Raw genomic sequence first — 23,175 nt, 5'->3', positions numbered from 1 at the left:
TGTTGTGCTCACGGTGTGGGGCGTCCGTGCTGTGTTCCCGGCACGTGCCGCGCTGCGTTGTACGATTATTGGGTGTGTGTTGTGTGTGTTGTGTGTGTTCTGTGGGGGGCTGGGGGGGGGGGACTCCAGGTAAAGAAACACGTGTATATACGCTCGTCCTACGGTTTTCGTATTTATTCGCGGGGGGGGTTCGTCGGGTTATTTTTTTTTTCCTCCTTCCTGTTGTTCTTCTCGTTGCGTTATTGTTGAAAAAAATGAGGCACACGCTGGGGAATCGAGGGCTGAATAAACTTTTATTGTCGATGTTGCAGCCGGGACGGCTGCGAGCTGTACAGGGGGGGGTGATGTAGGGGTCTTACGGAGGAAATATGTGTCGAGCTGATATGTATGGGATCCTACGGGAAACTAGCACAGTGGGTGGGGCTACATCAGTGCACGGGCAGGTGCCCTCTACGACGTCTGCGCTTCGGACGTTACGATCCCCCGGGGCCCCACCCCTCAGGGAGGGGGATGTATAAAAGGGGAATGTATCGGGGGGCTAGGGAGAGTTGGGTTAGCTAAGAAGAGAAGACAGAAGACGTCCGAGATAGAGCCCTGGTCTCCCCCTGGTACGCCGTCCTTGTCAGGACCGCGCAGGCTCGAGCCAGTGGCGTGGTGCCAGAGCCAGAGCCAGTGTTGGTCTGGACTCTGAGTACCGGGCCCGACTGACCAGTGTCGGGCCAAGATAGCCTCCCCTAGTCCACGAGAGGAGGACTCTGAGGCAGGCTAGGGTTAGCTAGGAGGTGTGTCCTCAGATAGACGGGTGAGGGGGCCAATACCCCCTCAAGTGTGTATGTCACAACGTTTGCTGTAATAAACCTCAGTGTGCCTCAACCCCGGGTGTCGACTTGTATTCGACGGTACTACACATGCACTGCTGGCAGTTCGCACAGCTGGGGATGTTGGATGGGAGGGGGTGGGCGTTTTCCGCAGAGCTGTTAGGTTCGTTTGTTTCTCAATCCGCTTGTCCTGGTAAGGGTTACAGTGGCAGCGTGTCGAGTAGGGTGGTCCAGACCTCCCTTTCCCTGGCGACAGATTCCAGCACTACATTACTATATACTACTACACACAGACTCTTTCTTCCTGGGGAATTCCCAGGCGTTCCCAGGCCAGCCAAGTGACAGTCCTGCCAGGGTGTCGTGGGCTGGCCGGCCCCGGGGTCTTCACCCAGTGGGATGTGCCCGGTAGAGTTCCAGGGAGAGTTTATCGGGGGCCATCTTTACCATTTGCTCGAACCACCTCAACTGGCTCCTGTCAATCCGGAGGAGCAGCGGCTCAATTCTGAGGTTCTCCTGGTTACCGAGCTCCTCACCCGATCATGGAGCGTGATCCCGGCAACCTTGCAAAGAAACCTCATTTTGGCCCCTTGTACCTGTGATCTGATCCTTTTCAGTCATTACCCAAAGCTCATTACCAGAGGTGAAGGTAGGAATTTAGATCGATATGTAAACCGAGAGCTTTGTTCGATAACTCAGCTCCCACTTCACTACCACAGAATGGTACAGTTTTCATTAACACTGCGGATGCCACACCGATCCACCGGCCAATCTCCCACTCCCATTTACCATCACTCACGAAAGAGAGCCTGATGAACTTAAATTACTCCACCAAGGGCAGCTGTTCCCCCCTCACTTGGAGAGAACAATCCACTATCCCCCAGGAGTGGCCTCAGATTTGGAGGTGCTGATCCTCATTCCAGCCGCTTCACACTCGGCATCAAACCGTTCAAGTGCACGCTGGAGATCACAGACTGATGAGGCAAAGAGGACAACGTCATTTGCAAAAAGCAGCGATGCCACCTCCATGCCCCCATACTGGATACTCTCCCATACCTCAGCTGTGCCGTGATATCCCGTCCATGAAAATCACAAACAGGAGTGGAGACAAGACGCACCCTTGGCAGAGTCCAACACCCACAGTGAAGGACTTTGATTTAACACCAAGAATACAGACACAGCTCACTTCGAGAATAGAGGGACTAGACAGCGCACAAAAGCGAAAATTTGGTACATTATACTGCCACAGCACCTCCCACCAGACATTGTGGGGAACAGTCATAGACTTTCTCCAAGTCTACAAAACAGAGACTGCCAGTACACTCATCCAGTTTAATAACCATTGCTACAGTCTATATTATAGACTGCCAGTACACACACTCCGATTAAGAACCAGGCTACAATCTACATTAGTGGTTTTTTGTTGTTTATTATTTTTATTCACTTTATGTTTTATTATTATTTTCTATCTACGCGACTTTACCAAAAGAACCAAAGAAGCTGGTCCATTGTTCCACAACAATGATGGAATCCGCATCGTTCCTCCTAAATCTGAGGCTCAACCACTGGGCGGAGGCTCCTCTCAAGCACTCTGGCATCGGCTTTACTTGGGACGCTGAGGAGTGCGATTCCTCTGGAGTTGGAGCACACCCTCTGGGTCCCCTTTTTTAAAATTGGGAACCACGATCCCAGAGGTATTGTACCCGTCTACCATGCAACATTGAAGAGACGTATTAACCACAACACCTCTACACTGTCCAGCGCTTTTAAATCTGGGCGAACCGTCCACCCCAGCAGCTTTGCCGCTATGAAGGCCCTGGACCGCTGCCGCGACATCAGCATCAGTGATGGATCCAACACCCCCCCCCCCCCAACTGCTTCCAGGGCTGCCTCCTGAAAGGAGGACATGTCCACTGGGTTGAGGAGCTCCTCAAGTGTTCATTTCACCTCTCGACTATCTCCATAGTTGAGGTCAATGTTACATCACCCTTACTGAACACCGCCTGGACCATGTCCCGTCGACCCCTCCCAAGGCGTCGGATGATTTACCAGAACATCTTTGAGCCTGCCCAGTAGTCCCTCTCCATGGCCTCTCCAAACTGCTCCCACGCCCGGGATTTAGATTCGGCGACTGCTGTAGCTGCCGCCCTCTTGACAAGCCGGTCCCCTCTCAATCGAGTCGGGAGAACTTTTTTCCGAGCATAGCTTGGAAAGCCTCCTTTAATTTGACAGCTTCCCTCATGTAGTGGCTACTGTTAGCGTTACACACGGTTACCACTACTTACCTGGTGTAGCGTCAGCCATGGGTCAAACAGGGGGCAACGGCGAGTCCGGCCTGTACCAAGTAACGCCGTTAGGCCAGAGAACCCAGAGGGTGGTTGGGAACCGGAGGCACACACCTCAGGCCCCCACTGGGGGCTGGGGGATTACACAATAGTTGAGGTCCCTCCAGAAGGTTCCAGAGAGTAGGCGTGGCCAGGGGCGGAGTAACCCTGGGAGCTGTTGTAAGTCGGACCTCTGAACGGGTTCGCCAGTCGTCGTCAAGCTGAAGACCGAAGAGCCAGCTTAGACTCTGACCCTGGGAGCCCCCGTGACCCGACGTCCTTCTAAGGGCTGGGACCGAGTTGGCCAGTGGCCGGGACCCGAGGACCTTGGCTGGGTCGGATCAGCTAGCCTCCCCTTGGTCCCCCTATCCGGAGGGCTGAAATATATATATATACATATATAGAGGAAGTGGTCCCAGTGATTAGGCCACGCTAGCCCAGAGGCTATACCTCTCCAGGGTATCGTGTGGAAGGGGCCGATACCCCTTTGTGTCAGGGACCTTGTGTTACCATTATAGTTGTTATACATAAACGTGTTGCCTCCAGAGAAAACTGGGTCTCCATCATTACCACTACACTCACACTGGTGACCACCATCGGATCCAAGGGTTGCCAGCATGACAGACACCAACTGTCTTCAGACCACAGCTTTTCGCAGCTGCATCCACAATCGGGGTCCCGAATATCATCCACTCGGCCTCAATGTCCACGACCTCCCCTGGAGTGCAGGAGAAGTTTTCCCGGAAGTGGAAGTTGAAATCTGTCTGCACAGGGTGTTCTGCCAAACATTCCCAAAAAATCCATACTAGTCTTTTGGGCCTTCCACGTCTAGCTGGTCGGTGCCCCGCGCATCTGATCCAACTTACCACCAGGTGGTGATCAGTTGATAGCTCTGCTCCTCTTTTCACCCGAGTGTCCAGAGTATATGGTCTTCGGTCCGATGACAACGATAAAGTCAATCATTGACCTTCGGCCCAAGGGGCTCTGGTGCCAAGTCCACTTATGCGATTCCTCGTGTTCGAACATGGCGTTTGTTATTGACATTCCCGAGACTAGCACATCATTCCAACAGCATATTACCATTTGGGTTCAGATCAGCGGGGCCATTCCTCCCAAATCATGCCTCTACAGGTATCTCCATCATTTCCCATGTGAGCATTGAAGTCGCATAGTAAGACTATGGAGTCGGTCGGTGGCACTCTGTCAAGCACTGCAACCACTGTCTACCAGAAGGCCAAATACACTGAACTTGTTTGGCGCAGAAGCACAAACAGTCAGTTTACCCTTTCTGAGATCCGAAGTCTCATTGAGGCAACACTCTCATCCACTGGGACAAACTCCAGCTGAACAGCACCTAACCAGAGGCTTGAGTATCCCCACACACGGCCAGGGGTCTCTCACCAGGGATTACTCCAGAATAGGAGAGAGACCACCCCCCGATTGCTTAGTTTGGTTCCAGTGCCAATGCTGTGTGTGGAGGGGAGACAGACGACATCAAGTCGGTACCTTCCCACCTCCTTCACCAGCTCTGGCTCCACATCCCAATAGCTAGTGTCCATCGCCAAGGTCCAGTCCGTCTGAGACCACCGCTCTCCCTCCCATACTGGCATCACACCTGCCCCTCACCCTTTGTCCTGTGGATGGTGGGGCCACAGTACGACGCAATGTAGCCATTTCGGGCTGGGTCCGACAGGGTTACGTGGGTCACCCAGCCACCAGGTGCTTGCCGGCAAACACCACCCACAGGCCTGTCTCCGGGGGGGCGGGGTCCAGTAAATCTTGTCCAGGCAAGCTTGTCCGATTTTAGTATTTTGTAAACATTTATGAGGGGCTTTATTTTGAATTGTTACATTTCTGGATCCTCCCTCCAGACCTGTTCGCCAAGGGAGGCCCCTACCAGGAGTACACGACTCCAGGCGACATAGCTCTGAGGGTCATTGGAATATACAAACCCCACCACCACGATCAGGTTACGATCCTTTGTTCACAAAACACCATTATTTTCCACTGCATGGTAGTCCGCAAAAAACGTCTTGAGGATTGACAGCAGTCCGTGGGTCTACCATACTCACATTTATTTAGTAGGGAGTGACAGTTCGCTGCAGGATAAGGGAGCGTTGCCACCGGCTCATGGAAATGCACTTGGTTTGTTTTGTTTGTGTTCCCTAGCTCCTTAGTGCTAGAGAATTTTAAAGTCTGGTGATGGCAGACCCCCCCCCCCCCCCACAACGAGTGATGGGCCTGATTGGCAAGAGCTTAGTTTGACGGAAAACACGGCGCAAGAGAATCGGCGTGCTTTCTTGGTAGTCCTCAGGAGAAAAAAAACTTGCCATTGCTGGGAACGGCGATGGAAATTACTGTGGCTGTGATGATGCCAGTGCCAACGCAAATGGGCACATCCGTTCAAAATTTAAACTTGTGGAATAAATAGTAAAAGAAATGCCAGAATAAAGGCCACTTTCCCCCATTGTCAATCTTACACATGAGTAACAAGGTCAAAAGAGCATTGTTGTCAATGCTACCACAAATTGCCATCACCTCTCCACCCAGAGCCTGCGGCTGCTGCGCCATCTGCAGCAGCCACCCGTTAGTACCCTACCACTGGGCTTTATTTATAGATTCGCCTCCTTGGTCACCAACCTCTGCATGCCACTTCAATACCCCTCTTGGTAAACTGCCCTCTCCATCCGCCCTGCATGTGCCACAGCTTAAGCAACTACGCCTGACCGATTGTGCCTACAACGCTCTTCTGCACCGTTTTATTCCAAATTTACAGGTTGCTTAACGTCTTTCTGCAATTAAGATCTATATTATCCTACACGTGCACTTGTGCTCGGGTGCCCCAAAGTCAGTTGCTTTGTTAATTTCAAGTTTTATGTGGGCTGTGTAGTAACAGACATTACTGCAACACACAACCGTTTACACTGAAATTGTCAAATCTGTCCTTTCAAAGTAGATTACATAACTTCACCAAAAAACCCACCAAGGGAACACAATAGATCGCCTTTGTCCCTCACCGCATCATGCCAAATGCTACCCAAATACTAGGAAAGTAACGATGCATCGACCTGGCAATCGACGCTTTAGAATATTGATGCCAAAACTGCACGTGGCTACAGCGGAGCCACGACGACCATCAACATTAACTTTAAGAAAGCTAACCTTTAAAAACAAAAGGTCCCGAGTTCAAGCCTCGGTACATAACACTGCCAAAACGGCAACATAAATCAGCCAAGGTCCTAGCTAATAAAACAATACGAATGGCAGCCAGACCAATGCTAGACAAATAGCAGCTTCATAACCATTGTGCATTATGTCAATGGCCAATGTCTGCTTCATTCTCACCACTTGAAAAAAAAAAACCTTCCCGAAGTCCAAAGCCAACACGAGTAGTGCCATGCGTCTGCAGTCCCTGCCCCCCCCCCACGTGCCCCTGCATACATCTCAACGCTGCTTCACCTTCCTCCCGCGTGTTAATTGTTTTTTTACCCTTTTATCTGGCAACAAAACTGACACCTTTTTTTTACAAGGAGTCATGTTTGCATAGACCACAATACCTGCAGTCATAATGCAAAAAAAAAACATAACTCTGATAATGTATGCACTGTCCTTGAAGTTGATTGGTCCACACCCGAGACGGCTTTCCTTAGAGCCTAGTCTCACATGGTGTTGGACCAGATGACACCAAAAGGCACACGGTGTGGACCAATCAACTTCAAGGACAGTGCATACATTATCAGAGTTATGTTTTTTTTGCATTATGACTGCAGGTATTGTGGTCTATGCAAACATGACTCCTTGTAAAAAAAAGGTGTCAGTTTTGTTGCCAGATAAATAGGTAAAAAAACAATTATCATATTTTTTACTGGCAAAATGAGGTTCCAATGGTGTAAATTCCTCCCGCGTGTTTATCCCCTCAATTTCAAGCCTCATCTCCTCCTTGGCAGGCCCTCTCAGTGTGCGTGTGTAGTCAGCGTCTGAACACGCTGCACCATCTGTTTTCGAAAACGGGGATTTTTTCCCCCCAATTCGACAGATCTATTCAGGCTGAATGACAGATTGAGTCTTATTTTTATATATATATTCATTATGCAATGCAACATGTTTGTTATGCAATTCGCTATTATGTAAAAAAACGAATGTTTTAAACGTGTATCATCTTGTAAAACTTGTTTGTGGTCACTCGTAAAACCTTATGACACCTAACAGAGTTTTAATACTAACATCTTAAAGTTTGACGTGTGTACACAAACCCTGGACAACTCTATAAATCTCTAGAGCCCAGTCTTACTGAATCAATGATTGTAGTTTGTATAATTTCTCCATAAAATTGTGCAGTACTGGCCAAACATAAATTAGGTAAACAAAACTATATAACGTATTAAATAAAACAATAATACAATCGTGTTTTCCTATAACGTGGTAGTTACATTCCTGAAGAACACCGCACGATGGAAAAATCGCGTTATGATACGTGATATATAATACAGGATAAAGCACAATCCGCGATAACACACGAGATGCGTATGCAGGCGGAACAAAGACTGTTGGCGCGTGGGTAGCATCTAGAAGCATCCAGCAGCATCCTGCCTTGTGCGATGCTATGCCGAGGCAGCCGTACAATTGCTTATTCCCACTCGCGCAACGTATTTTCATTCACTCAATCACGTCATATCCAATTCGCGTTATGAAAACACGCGTTATAGGACAACAGACTATAAAATTTACAGTACTGCCAAACCCATGGGGTCTTTGCTGTATTCCAATGAACAGGACATGGGATCTCGCAGTGTATGTATGGCTGTTGTCCATCCGCATCGGGCAGCCAAGTAACATTTCATTCGTGCTAGAGATCTGAAAAGGTGAAAATGATTCGGCATTTTCCTCATTTTAGACAAACTGTTTAAAAAGCAATGCCTTCTGAAAGCCAGTGGGTAGGGCCCTTAATCACACAATTAGTTCACAAAAGGCTGTACATTATGATTATATATTTCTTAAAGGAATGCCAATTCTTTAAAGCTGACAATGTGGTAAAAACAGTATAGCCGCTGCAAATGAGCGAAAATACTTTCATATTTATCCTTCATGCGCCACTTATGCTGCGTATAAAAATCACATTCTTGCAGTTACATAAACAGTGTATATATATACATATACACACACTCATCGCGAAATGCCAGCTGGATGAAAATAAATCACACATCTGCTTGGATCTAACGTTGAAAGCATTTGTGTGAAGGCCAATAATCAAACACTACACTGTGTATGGTTTAAAAATAAGTGCACCATTTTCGGGAGAAATGCACCGCACTCTGATTTGACACAAAACAGCAAAAGTTAAACAAATCCTCCCAAGTGTTTACTAACATGATTTGTTCAAGAATGTCTGACCTCGTGGATTGTTTTAATGCTATTTAACCTTGCGAGCACACAGCACATTTACATTTCTGCCCGTCAAGTCACGTTCAACATTAATACTACAGTACCTGGAGAAAAACACAGTACAGTACACCTATGCTGAATGCAGCAACCCCTGTTGTTTAACTTGTTCGATTTGTGTGCTTTTATGTGGATACATTAGACATTACTATTTATTTATTGATATGCGAATTCGGATGCCACTCACTCAGTATGCATATGAAATAGTGGCGTTTGTTTCCTGCGATCACTGTCTAAATGCGTTTGTTACCTTTGGTGCAAAAAAAGTCAACTGCTGAGAACCTCAATGTAACCTGTTCATATTTACAGGTTGCCGAGGATCCCCGCCCTCCTCTTCTTCATATCATCTACGCCTCTACGATGACGATATGTAATGGATAGCAAACGTATTTCTCAACTTCGTAGAGCAAGCAAGAGGGAACTCTTTCGGCATGAAGTGTAATGTCCCGGCTTGTGTCAAGAGGCCTCAAAATCCACACGAGCAACACCACCTTTTCCAAGCCATGCACCAAAGGATGCTAGTCGCAAACCGAACCATAAAGTTATCTAAAGGAGCTGAAATTACCACAAAAAGCGCACGTTATTTTGTGACGAGGCCAAGACCAAGAAATTGGTCGGTACTTAAAAAAAAAAATACGAGCTCCATTGCAGGTTCTAGGCCTGGATTTGAACCCAGGGTCACGGTTTTCTGGCATGGCATTGGTCCCCTGAGCCAGCCAGCAATGTCCATTTGCTGTCATTTAACGCTAAAATATTAAACTGTCAAGAGATATTAGTAATCAAAACAATAATTTTCAGAGTAGTTAATTACATAAATAACCCGATTGCCCAAGTTTAATCAATGCGCAAGTTGGAATCAAATATTCTTAGGTTTTTTCGGTAAAGTCACGTAGGTAAAACATTAAAATTAATAAAAGTAAAAAAAATCACAACGTTTCGGAGGCAACACAAGCCTCCGTCTTCAGGTGGAACCGTCACAGCACAATAGCTGTATCAAGAAACGTCGTGATTTTTTATTTATTTTTTATTTTACTTTTATTAATTTACATTTTTTACCTACGTTACTTTACCGAAAAAAACCTAAGAATATGAATCATTGCAGTCACGAAAGCTTCAAATCTAGAATTGGAATCAAATAACCAACTCGGGCTGGTTTAAAATCACAAAACTACTTGCGGACTCTCAACAGCCATCTTCGGAGCAGCCACAGCGCACAGGCAAATGATAGCAATTCACTTGAATGTAACGGGTGACATCAAAACTTTGGGCGAGCATTGCCGAGCTCTGTTGGGATAAAAGCTATCCCCAAAAACAAGCTTTTTGAAATAAAAAGAAAAAAAAGTAGACCTACCATGTAAAAATGTAGGAACTTCAGATGCGACTCGAACTGATAACTTAAACGTACGCGTAAAAACTCACTGGACTTTGAGTAGTGTGTGGCTGAAGCATTCGGCCAGCAATTGGAATGTTGCAAATTCAAATCCCAGTCTGGAGTCAACTCATCTTTATGAAGTCAATAAAATTCGCAACAAAATGGATTGGTGGAAAGGTAACAGTGGTTGGCTTACGGCCAATCTTAGCCCTTGCTATGGCAATGTTGACATTCCACTATCTCTTCTCTATTGCCCATTCTCTCCCCCCCTCCTTCCCATCCCACCCCTATACTTTCGTGATACCCAATACACCCCCCCTCCTCTCTATCGCGGTTACTCATGCCTCAATCCTCGCAAGCCCCTGCCATCTGAAATCATTCGATTCTCACCGGTTTTTTTTTAACCATGTCAAGTGCCTTCAGTGAAGGCCTTAAGTTAAGGCGCCCTCTAAATATAAAAACACACTAGTTTAGAATAAGGGTTGTTGGCCAATGAAGAGAACAGCCCCTGGCTTGTTATTTTAATGTTGAGGCTTCAAGACGGTGGTCACCGCATCGCGCACTTTCAGATGCGCTTCTGCGGCCGTCTGGAACGCTCTTCCTTCCGATATTAGGAAGCCACTGGAGATATGTAATTTTAAATCTAGATTAAAAACGAATTTATTTCGAAAAGCTTTTTGTGTTTAAATCATAAGCTTTACTTTTTCTGAACGTCTTAACACCTGTTTTATTGACAAAAAGGGTAAAGCCTATCCTTATTTTTTCATCGTTTTAGATACTGGCAAAAATATCCCATATATTTGTGTTTTGTTTTTCTTCCCCCGGCACCTCCGATTAGGAAGGTTGGCTACATACGGTGCGAAAGAAAGTTCAACGTACATACAGGACATGGAAGCGTTCAGCTCTTCTGAAAATCTTGAGTATTTAATTAAATATTCGCTTCCCGAGTTCAAATGTGATATTTGGCAGAGCAACTGTTCCACGAGGATACATGAGAAAAACATGTCTCTCGAAAATAATTTCCAAGGGAGCCAATAAGTTTACTTATTGCTTTAATTATGAACGCCCGTCCATCCAGGAACCCTTCACATGTGTCCACACACACAAAAAACTAAAATCCTGAAACCAACTGCCAACAAAACTTGTATATCACACTGCCCAGTTGCCAAAATCTGTCGTTTTAGGAAATGTTATACTTTAAAATAACTTAACTCTTTATTTCACCAGGTAAGGCCCAGAGCTATGCAACTCTTTTTAAGAAACGACCTGGCCACAAATGATCACCCAAAGTGGTTTATGATGTGGAAATTTATAGCAGCCAAATACTCTAAACGTCATGTTTCTAAATGGGAAGTCGGGCAAGAATTTACAAAGGATCCCATTGCTAAAGCACATATATAGGAGACAAAGATCTCCCATATCGCCTTAACAGACAGGCGGCAAGTGCTGTTAGCAAGCAGCGCCTATGAAGGCCGGCACGGCACCACGAGGGCGTGGATGTTCAGCACCACGCCCGACCGCCTATTTTTCCCCAGTGGCAATATTTTCACACACCGCACCACGTACTCATTTGGAGGTCAACCTAGGGGAGGCTCAGGACCGGTTCAAATTAACCTCACTGGTGTTGACTCGGGTCACCAGGTTCGTAGTGTGGCACGCTACCTTGATCTACATATATACACACACACAGTATACCGTGAGGTGCTGCAGTGGTTAGTGAAATATGCTATGAACTTCTCAGCCACAACTAAACTAGAATGGCAAGTGATATCCGAAACAGTTCTGTTGCTCCGCCCCCACTCCTCACCAACCCATATTGACCAGCATGAAGCATGGCAAAATAACCCCGGTGATAGACATGGCTTTAAGAGATCCTCAGCCAATGGTCAACCGACTGTAAACGTTAATAACCATTTGATAGAAATCAGATTTAATTCTTTTTGGAGAAAAAACAATTACCACAGATGACAAAATCTGAAAATATTCCAAGGCGAAGAGTACTGACCATCGCTCAAGCATGTTAAAATAATAACAAAAATTTGAGCAAACTTTACAACATGTGATTTATTTTAAGAATACACGGTCTCAATTTTTTTAAACACAGATTGACAAATGCTGCAATTAGGTCCAAGAAGCTGGGCCGTTAACGAAACCAACAGTGTCCACCATCTAATTATGGACTTATTGGTGCTTTTGACCGGGTACAAGGTTTACGGTATAAATGCATACCGCGTGAACTAAAGATGTTTGTATATGTGTCATTACGCGTTTGCCATGTATGTTGTCAGTTGACACCGCAAGCATTATTTCCAAATGGGACGTTTCATCTACAAGGGATTATCCAAGTGAAATACTTTTGAAAGATAATAACGCCGAGGGGGGGGGGTATGTCCTTACCTCCTGTGGCGAGAGTCACCGAATGCAGATCGTGTCCATAGTAAGGAAAGGCAAAAGATAAATTCACATTCTGCAATGAATATTACACGGAATAAGTTCAGCCACAATTAAACAATTGCCAACATCAATGAACTGCACACGTTTGCTTGTACTGAAAAACGCAATTAACTAATTCATATAGCCATAATAAAAGGTTCTTTGGGTTAGATTGTGTCAATATAAATGTGTTGTTAATCCACCACGGCCAATTAGTAAGGTTTGGAGAGTACACCAACAGCATTTACAATTTGAGTACGACATTTCAATAGTGATTGCAACCAGCTACATCAGGCGAAATGTTGCACTAAAATTGTAAATGTTGTGGGTTTACTCTTAACACACCTAGTAACGAAACGGCTCATTTTGTTGACGTGATAAGCCTTACTAAATTGGCTGTGTCAGGTGGTAGCGAATTAATGACACATTCATATTATGCGATCTAATATGCATAATATTGGTCGTGAAAGCCTGCATGTAAACCCATTAATGTAGCGAGGCATCATATTTGTGCCATGCCTTCAAAAATGAAAAACATCGATGGCTTGTCACCACAATCACCTGGAAGGCAACCGATTTCGTCAAATCTCAGAAGCCAATTAGGAATCGAGCTCGAAGTGTCGCTAAGATTGCGCAACCGCCATGCCGCCAAGCGGCTTGCTCCGAGCTGCTGCAGGAGGAGGGCAACGCTTGGCGCAACAAACGGCGGTGACGCACAAACACACTGTCGTGCCACCGTAGCGTCACCGTAGCATGTTACAGCTTTCACGCTTTCCCCCGCCTTCACCAGCGTGGTGAGGTATGGTCAAATAACTCCCCCCTGCCCCCCCCCCCAAGCACGGCATGGGGGAAGCCAGTGGATTGACAGAAGGGCTGCACATGAACCTGAAAAACTGCCGTGTTTAATGAACTGTCAGAATAAGAACAAACTAAATAACTTGTCATTTGTTTCCGAAAAACTTTGGTTGAGGTGGTTCCACACGCCACAATATTTATTCGTGAATATAAAAAAAGAAAGATTCAATATTTGGACCAAAAGGACTCCAATGAAGGCATGAGGCCGCCTAAAGAATTTGAAACGTTTGTGCCTTATTAAAAGTTCTACTACATGCCATATGGGCACCATATCTTTCACAGCCACACATGCTCATGCAATGTTTTCATTAATAACCATACGTGAGGTCTAGTTTAGTTTTTTTCTTGTGCTGATGTCACGTTTTCATTTTTAGCCACAAACAACTTATATATATTAAAAAAATGAGTTCCTTGCTAGTGTTTTGAAACGAAATATTTAACATTTTAGATTTCATTAGAGTGCATATTCAAAAATCCAGTGTTACATGCATTGTTTAGAACTGAAAACAAAGCAAAGAATGTTCAAAGGGATCTTAAGAGATGCGAGCAAAAGAGCTAACCGGTTAACGAACATCTGCCAAAACCCACATTGTACACTGGATTTTAATATAGAACACTGAGACAATGGCTATTTAATACGGTACATTTATTTCGAACAAATTGGCAAGTTGCTTTGGTCACCGTTTATTGCTCATGCAAAAAAATACCTCATCAACAGGATGAGAATCCTGGCCCTAATAATGACATAGAAGTTGCCCAGACAAACATTTGTTAAGTCACGTCCCATTCACATTATACACTTAAAAAAAAGTGGTATATGAACTCCCAAGCATGCAATAGTTTCAACCTTAAAAATAATGCAGCATCCGACAGTTATATTTGACTGGGTGGAAGCAGTAGTAGTGGTGGTAGTGGTCATCTCGATTACCGCCATGAGTCTGCAAAAGCTTACCACAGCCTGCCTGTATCCTCCGGAGAGAGACTCGTGAGCTCGCACTCCACCTGGGGAACCGTCCACGGTGCCGTCCAGCCCCACCCACATCTCGCGAGCGCGCCGGTCGCCAGAGCCGTACAGGCGCGACACGTAGTACGTGTGCTGGTTGTCCTGCGGGCAGATGGCAGACGACGATTGTGGACAATTCTCTAACCCGCACCAGGAACTAATGAACCCACCAGGGCACAAAAACCTTTGAGGCCCGAGTCAACCCTCCGATAATCATGGTTGGCTATGTATGGTGCGAAAGAAGTCCAACATGCATACAACTCTGCTGTGCACACCTGCCCACGGGGCGAGACAATCCACAGCTATTACCAAACTCAAATTCTCGTGCACTTGCCACTGCTCTCCAAAGTACTCTATTTTTTGACCTACCTCTCTATGTGATGCATTTTAGGAGCCTTGCATTTTTTTTACGCGAGTTGTACCAAGTTGATGCACGACATTACCATTCATAACTTGACGATGCAGTTGTTTTTGGGTTGATTTATTCGTATGCTTATTTTTTATGGCTGTAACCATGTTTGTATCATACAACCAGCTCCCTATCAAACATGAGCATTCCTTGCTCAATGGGGTTTACCACTGCAGCAAAAAACCTTAACCCTAATCACTGAAAACAATCCATGGCCCCCCAAACATCACCGACTCATATTTTTTCAGGCATCGTTGACAAACATGTTAAGTTTTTTTTATCAGCGGCCTCAACTTAAATTCCATCCATTGACCTTTGGTGCACCTCAAAAGGAGAGATTTCATGCTCAAATTGGAGCAATGAGGCGGTGCGCTCATCTGCGTTTACAGCCCTGACTGAGCCAGTAGTGGAGATTCCACATTCCCATGGCATCCACTGTTACCTTGGCCACAAAGCAGGACTCATTTTATTGACCCCCCCAGGGAGGGATATTGGGCAAAGCGAAGCAGGATCTGAATGTGCGTGTCCGTTTCGCTCCGAGACACAGCACCCACTCATCGCCACTCGCGTCCTTCGAGGTGAAAACCGCCGAGGGAGATGGCATTTCCATCCCTCTGGTCAGATTTTAGAACCGCTTTTGTTTTTGGTCGGCCTTCCCCCGCACCTCCCGATGAGCAAAGTTGGCTATGGTACGGTGTAAAGAGCTCCAAAACTATGCATATGCTTGGCACAACATTTACAGCACACTCACGAGTGTGTACTGGTACTGTGCGTGCAGTCTTACAAAATGTGACCGCTGCGGGCGACTCAAAAACTAAACAAAAAAAATCCAAATATAAACGATAAGTAAAGCTACTTTTTTGTCCAGTTCAAAGCATATTAACCAATTAAGAGTCCAAATGGTGCCCACTCCACAACATGCTCAGCCAAGGCCGATTTCTTCACATCCCAGGCCAGTGTGGATTAGATTGCTCCCAGATACTCCGCTAGTTACAAAAAGTCAAGTAGTGGTCAAAGAGATTTCCTGCTCAAATGAGCACCGAGGCAGTACTCAATCTCCTGCTTCCGATGGCGAGTTTATCCAAAATAAACCACTGTTTAAGTTCCGCCCCCCACAAAGTGGTATCTATTTTATTGACCCCAAAATGGATGATGGGCCGAGTTAACCCCAAGTGGAATTTGACCTCGCAACCTTCAGAATGCGGACTCGCTCGCTTCACCGCTGAGCAACCCGACCCGGTTACAGCCCTTTGTCAATCCGCTGCTTGATGAAAACAGATGCCCTCACACAATTCCAGCCATTGGCGGATGATTGACCATACTTCGCTACGCTAGTCAATGTGGTTTGGTGAAGAGGTGTCGGGTGGGGGGGTGTCGGTAGGGGGGGGGCAGCCACCGGTTCAGATGTCACTCAGCATGGATGTTAGCTGTGGCTGGGAATCAAACTCAGGTGGCTGGGTGCCAACCATTGCACCAACGGTGCCCCCAATAAATGATAAAAAAAATGTTCGATAGGTTTCAAGCATTTATTTTATTTTGCATTATTTAGTACTGTATCGTGCCTTTTATCATACAATCTCAAACTGCTTTAAATCAAGGATACGAACAATTGTCTTAAGTAATCCTGGAATTAAAATTAGTGACATTTGTGCGTCTCGTGTACATTTCAATATAACAACGCAAGTTGCAATTTTGCGACTACACAAAATCCTAATTGTGAAAAAGTGCACCACAAACCGCACCTCCGATTAGCACAGCTGGCTACGTATGATGCGAGAGAACTTCAACGTATACAAACTTTTGACTCGATGGTTTGTGACGGAATATCAGAAGCTGTACTGTACTTCAAATTTCAGAACCGAGTAGAGATTGCATGGCACATTCATAATAATGGTTTATCTCGCAATGCTTCCTGATTTTTGAAGGTTTTGTATGTTACCCAATAGCTACTGTTAAGTAACTATTCACATGACGATTTTAAAACTGCCGATAAGATTTGATGTATTTAAATTCTCATCAGGCCCCTGGTGTTGTGCATTTTTTTATCCCTATAAACTTTATCCTTCCGTCCTCTGTCTGTGCTATAAGGGCCATTGCCTGAAATGCCAGATAACTTCTTTTATGGCTGCAGTATTACTGACAAGTGGTGTTTTTACGTGAATATTTTAATAATCACCGTTTTATATAGTGTCATTCATGGAAACTCAATATCATAACGCTGTACAATCCACAACACACAAGGTGCACATTAAGATGTTCTCAGCAAATTCATTCGTCTCCATACAAATTTAACAGATAGATCGGGATGTCGTCCAAATAGATAACAAATGAATGCTGAAAATCATTAATGCTCCGGTGTTTTAATAATACAAATCTGATCACTTTGAATGGAACTTAAGTAACTCATATCAGTCTAAAAAAACCCACCGATGCTGCCAAAAGTACAAGATGCTATCCAGACCTGTCCATTTGTGGCTGCATTAAACCCTATTTTTCTGCAGTCACCACAGTATGCCCATCTAGACAAGTCAGAGTCCATCCACCAACTACAAATATGTAAAACAGCATGCTCCCAAAACATCCCCGTTTAAAAAAAACTGTGGTGAAAATACTTCTGTACCATGATAGGAAGATTTCATGAAATATTAAGTTTGCTTTCCAGACTAAACACAAAGGACCTACACTAGAGAAATGCAACGTTAAATACAGAAGAGCCACAATTAACTACACTAAAATGGGAAAACGTTGTTTGCAAAATTTGGAGTTCGTCAAACATGAACAAAGCCTAACTGTAATAGAGTCAAATTAAAGAAAACCAAAAAAAACACCGGTGCGTAGGAGGATGCCGAAGTGAGCGCGGAGAAGTTGCCCGCGAGAATTCTCCCGTGTTAAATTACAAAGTCGCCAAGAGTCTACACAGGGTGCACCGTGCACGCATCGCCTTCCCCAACAGCACGCACAGTCATTTGTGAATCCACTGCTGAATAATAGCCACACGTCACCACACCGACCGGTGCAGTTTGGCGACAGCGGAGAGCAAACACGTGGGAGCATAGACTTACAGTACAATGGGTTTCGTGCCAGTGCCCTCTGCCAACCACCGCACAAGCACCACAGCCACCTATGGAACCGGTTTATGAATGGTAGTCGACCATTGAAACACTACGCAGGGCTCAACGTTAGCCATCAAGCTCCAATGAAAACGAGCACATCCTGGGCGATTTGGTCAATAGTCAGCTGTATTAACAGTGCGCTAAAGTTCCATTAAGTAATACTATTAAGTACAACTCTGCAGATGAGGCTTTTGTGGTCTGGGAAACTAAATGTTACCATATGAACCTTGGTAGCGAGCGAGAAGGCACTGTATATAATACAGAATTGTCAAAGATAAAATAGATCCTTCATCATCTGTTCTTGGAAATGGGCACACCAAGGGCTAAAGCCTAGATTCTATTAATTAGTAATGATTTTGTTTAAGTTAAGTCTTAATACGGCATATAATCCACAAAAAGTGGAATCAGAGGCACAACTTCGGTATGAAAAACAAATGACCCAAGCTCAATCAGTTTAATAGGAGCCATATCTGAACAAGTCCTGGCCACCCAGCTTTCATCAGCACACATTGACCCACGTGGTGAAGTATGGTCAATCCACCTCCAAGACCAACATGGCGTGGGGCAGCCGATGACGGAGTTTGGACTTCTATATTTGGCGGGGGGGGAGGGGGGGCGATTCCTAATGTGCCTCACATTCGGAATCACGGGTGCATATCATTTATTTAAGGACTGGATCATCGCAACCGCTGCCCTCGTGGCAGAAAGCAACACCCACCACGACTTCGTCCGTGGCACCGGAAGTCCACGTGGGGTCAGTTGGACTCGATTCCGGAGACTGGAAGGTGGAGAACCAGGAAGGCCAGTGTCGATTCCGCTCGGTGTGCTGGGACACGTCCAGGAATGTATCGTTCAAGCCCACATCTGAGCACAGGGCGCAGACAAGATGTAAGACAAAATAAGAGAGCGACTGCCATCTGAAATATATCTGCAAATATCCCTTGCCCGAGGTCAATTAACCCTGATCACCCAACACTGAATAAATGAAAACGTTTAATTGTCATGGACAAAGGACGGAGATGCAGATGATTTTTGTTCCTTACCAGCTAATATTATTTATATTTTACGTAAAATAATGCTTTGGAATCAGATGACTTGCCTGCATCACATTACTTGGATAGAAGCAGTTTTGCGGAAAGGTAAACGACACACCATTCACAATGTGGACCACAACGATACAATTTACACTATTCATCCGAATGGTTTCCATTAACCAACATTGTGGTAATTTTTTGCTTTTCCATAGTTGACAGAGACATTCTGAGTGAAAAGGAATTGAGTATAAAAGGAGAAAATTATAATGAAAAACTAAAACAAATAAAAATTCCCACAACTTTAACTTACCACACCAATTTCACAACACGCTCACCGACGTTAAAACGTAAATGTGGTATTCAAATGTAACCAAATAAGACACCGAGCAGAAGGCAACGTCACCCGAAGGTTCGCAGTCTATTTTCTGAATAAGAGTCTCGAGAATGTATGTAGGTATGTTGAACTTCTTTCGCACCATACGAATCCAACCGTGCTACATCGGAGGTGCGAATACATTCCAAATTACCAAATGTCATATCCAGCAAGTGGGAACGATTTGACGTTTGGGGAATGCAGCAATGGAGGCCCATGTCGAATGGCCAAAGGGGCCTAGGAAGGCTCTTGAGGGGACATCGTAACTCGGCTTGGGTACCCGGTCCAAAAACTTGGGGCTTGCCCCTGTATTCTAGTCACGGGATTTTTGTAAGTCGGACAAAACTACTCCTTATACGATGAAAATAAAAATGAATTTTACAATCAAAATCAGAATATATATTTATACCGGAGGAATCTGATGAGCTATAAAGCTCTTTTTCACAGATGTCCAGTAGGGGACGTTCAGAACGTTACAACATTTTTCTTAATACACACTTCCTAAACGCATTTTTATTCAAGTATATATCATATATAAATCTAGATATCCGTAGTCGATAAATAATGTTCACTCTTACAGCACGAGTCAAAAATCAAATTAAGAACCCGCAGTTCAGACTTGTAATTATTTTTACCAAACCACAGGTAAATCCAGGTTATTCACAAATTATTCCTCAAATCGCTTCAAATTACCACTCACCAACAAGGATAAGCAATGCTTATATTTTCATGAGGAGCAATCGGACAAAGACGGTCACCGCAGCGCGCGCTTTCAGATGCACTTCTGCGGCCGTCTGGAATGCTCTTCCTTCTGCTATTAGAAAGCTGCTGGAGCAATGCACTTTTAAATTTAGGGTTGAAAGCTAATTTATTTAGAACCGCTTTATACGTTTAAATTGTTGTCCTTCCCCCGCACCTCCGATTACCACGATCGGCTACGTAACACGCGAAAGAAGTTCAAAATACAAACAATTTCAATACCACACTGACGATGTCACGGAGCGCGACGGTGAAGTCGCTGCATGCATACAGGCGAGTTACTATCCGAGGAGGGAGCTGCAGCGGTTGACATTTCCGACGGCCACGTGTGTGTTAGTACAGGAGCAGGGAGGATTTTAAAGATGCAGCGTGGCTCCGAAAAAATTCCATTCCTTCCCTTTCGACGACAAGTTCAACGCGCATAACATTACAAGCTGACCAGATACTACCATGGGTTCACCGAGACGTTTGGCAAAATGCACCAAACCCCTGCTCCCCAACTTTACCAGATCTTTCTGGCACAAGCTACAAAGTCCCCAGCGATTCGTTTCAGCCGCAACTGTCCGCAAAGTTGTTTCTGCCAATGACTTTGGTACGCCACATCAATCCCACGAATTGCCGTGCAACAAACCTGTTCATGCGATTATAGGGGTAATAGGGTACAATAATATAGATCACGGATAGGCCTATCTTTTTCGCTCTCGTGGTGGTGCCTTACAATCATTCTTACGGTAAGCCGGTCTGGCAGTGTCCCGGAATGTATCGAGGGAGACATTAAGCCATTTACAACCACCACCATCACCAACTTCTACTACAACCATCATCCATTCTCATCGTCAAATTGCCTGGCCCAGATCCCCGCAGCCCTCGGCTTACATGTGCACACAGTCGCCCCAACCCCGAAAACTGCTTTTGGGGTTGGGCGTTGTTGTCCTTCCCCCGCACATCCGATCAGCACGGTTGGCTACGTGCGGTGCGAAAGAAGTTCAATATACAGGGTGTGGTCCAAATGTCTTGTGACCCCCCCCGCCCCCATTTAATTCTCTAAAACGTAATGGGGTTGTATACTAATGGGTGTGAAAATAGAAATGCATGATCAAAATTAAAAAAAATGTTAGGGGGTCAATTAAACGACCCTGTATATACATCCCGAACAAACCAAGGCAGATGCCCCAGTCAGCCTAGGTCCATCAACGTAGTGAAGTAAAACCGCGATTATAAAGTCCAAGATCTCGCTGCAAATTATTGCCACACGAACACGGGACAGCAGATCTGCCGATGCCCAGTTAACGGCACGTCTTAAACATTGTATATAAAAAAAATCTATAAATCCTAACCCACGTTATTTTAAGTGAAAAAACCGGAGCCTGTATCCGCCCCGATGTACCCAAAACGCTCGATGTCACGGCGCGGCAGGAACAAGCGTGGCCAGCCAGCCAACAACCCTCACCTGCGCCGCCAGATGCGGGGCACGAAGCCAGCAGCAGCAGCAGCCATGCCCAGCGCAGCAGTGGCAGGGCGGTGGTGGTGGTGGTAAGCAGATGCAGGGAACTCATGACCGCGATGCTGCTGCTGTCACTGCCAATGCGCCCTCCTCGCACACTGCAGCAGCCTTTTAAACGCTCGGTGGTGGTGGTGGTGGGGGGGGCCTTGGGGCGTGAGCCGGTTTTGCAACTCGTCAAAAGCCAACACGGACCAGAGATTTGTGGCGTCCGTGTGCTCAGCTCTGGGGTTCGCTCCGAAATGTCTTCTTTGCCCGTCGTTTAACACGAGGGCTGCGTTGAGTTTGCCCGGGCGAATGTGAAACAACACACAACCGCGGACTGTGTCGCCTCACGTGAATTATATTTGAGTCTCTTAAGGATATTGTATTATTGGCTTTCCAGACCCCCTCCCCTGCCGCCCAAGCAAGCAACACTCTGAACCGGTTTCAAATTTGTCCTGGGTCCTCATAAGCAGCCAAGCATGTTGAACAAATGCGGCTGGATTAACCAGATGCTGTTGCCAAGAGGACCCCACATGTGAACTGTGGAACCCCGTTAAATGTAAAAAAGCAATAACCCGTACACACACTCTCATGCACTGGGGGAAACTTTATACCCCGTAAATAATACATGTTTAAGCAATAGTCGAACAACCTACTGGCTTTCCAGACCAATACCGTATTATCCAGCAAAATGAAATACGTTTAGAAGCACATTTTTGGAAAGGTTTCGACCTGAAAGCGAGAAGTCGCCAAACGAACCTCCCAAAGTGACTACAAGTCGCAAGGCAGTCCTACAGTCGGAAATGTCGCCACTGGATTATTTACCTTGAGTCATAACATCGTGAACTGATACAGGATCCTTAACACACACCATGCATCATGTCACTAGCCAGTTTGCCAGGTATTGGTGAACTTGTACAGGATCCTCAATACACGTACGCACCCTGAATGGATCCTAAAATTAGCATCTTGCTAGAATCAGAATATGTATTTATGCTGGAAGAATTTAATGAACTATCAAGGTATTTTTTGTACAGATGTCCTCGTCCTATAAACGTTGATACATATCAGTTCAACACGTAGGCTTTCGCGACCAATATTATGAATAATAAAGGTTTTTGGGTTAGATCGCGTAAGTATAAATGTGTTGTAACTCTCCATCACCCGACACAGCCAGTGAGATTTGTCACGTGAACAAAACTCGCCCATTAGTTACTGCTTCAGCCCACGGGTGTGTTGGAGAGTAAAAATTGAAAATATTGTGACTGTTTTGCTACAAATTAATGTGGTTTCATAAACTTCAATACTGTGATATGACTACATCTAAACTAAACATGTCAAGATTATTTTACCATGTTTCTCCACAATAAACCTCTTTGAGTAAAAAACCTTGGCTCTGGAACATAGGAAAATACAGTATAAGCCCAGTAAAAACCATATATGCACTCTGTGAACAGTGATGTCTAGTCTTGTAATGATTAGAGGGAACGAAATTCTAATTCCATTCCATGCTCATCAAGCTGCTCATGAGTTTGATAAAAAGTAAAATCATCCTCGTGCCATCCCATCTGATCTTCTTCTTCCGTACGTCTGATGTAGATGCAGATACAATTTCACATTCAGGCGGTCAAGCCAAATAACCGCATCAGGAGTAGCGGACTGTATCATCGTCGTGATGTCTCCTTCGTATTTGTGGATCGGGGAATTGCATCATTACGTGTTGTACGGTCTTTTCTGGATGACCTGGATGACCACAGTCG

The 23,175-nt window shown here is 45.3% G+C and overlaps 1 protein-coding gene across 1 annotated transcript in view; it reads right to left on the bottom strand.

The window, feature by feature from the left end:
- Window positions 1-21,531, bottom strand: part of LOC144724514 (plexin domain-containing protein 2-like) — a 67,757-nt gene extending 46,226 nt beyond the window's left edge. Inside the window, exons 1-4 of the mRNA XM_078603723.1 lie at window positions 21,380-21,531; window positions 18,482-18,627; window positions 14,191-14,343; window positions 12,348-12,417 (exon numbers count right to left, since the gene is read on the bottom strand). Coding sequence (XP_078459849.1) covers window positions 12,348-12,417; window positions 14,191-14,343; window positions 18,482-18,627; window positions 21,380-21,485 — 475 coding nt within the window. The 5' untranslated portion in view covers window positions 21,486-21,531. The remainder of the gene's footprint in view (window positions 1-12,347; window positions 12,418-14,190; window positions 14,344-18,481; window positions 18,628-21,379) is intronic.
- Between the last annotated feature and the right edge of the window lie 1,644 nt (window positions 21,532-23,175).

This window comes from Lampetra planeri, chromosome 21 (assembly GCF_965212315.1).
Source record: "Lampetra planeri chromosome 21, kcLamPlan1.2.h2, whole genome shotgun sequence".
Taxonomy (NCBI): Eukaryota; Metazoa; Chordata; class Hyperoartia; order Petromyzontiformes; family Petromyzontidae; genus Lampetra; species Lampetra planeri.
The sequence above is the reverse complement of the archived record's forward strand: the minus strand, read 5'-3'. Positions and strand labels throughout refer to the sequence as shown.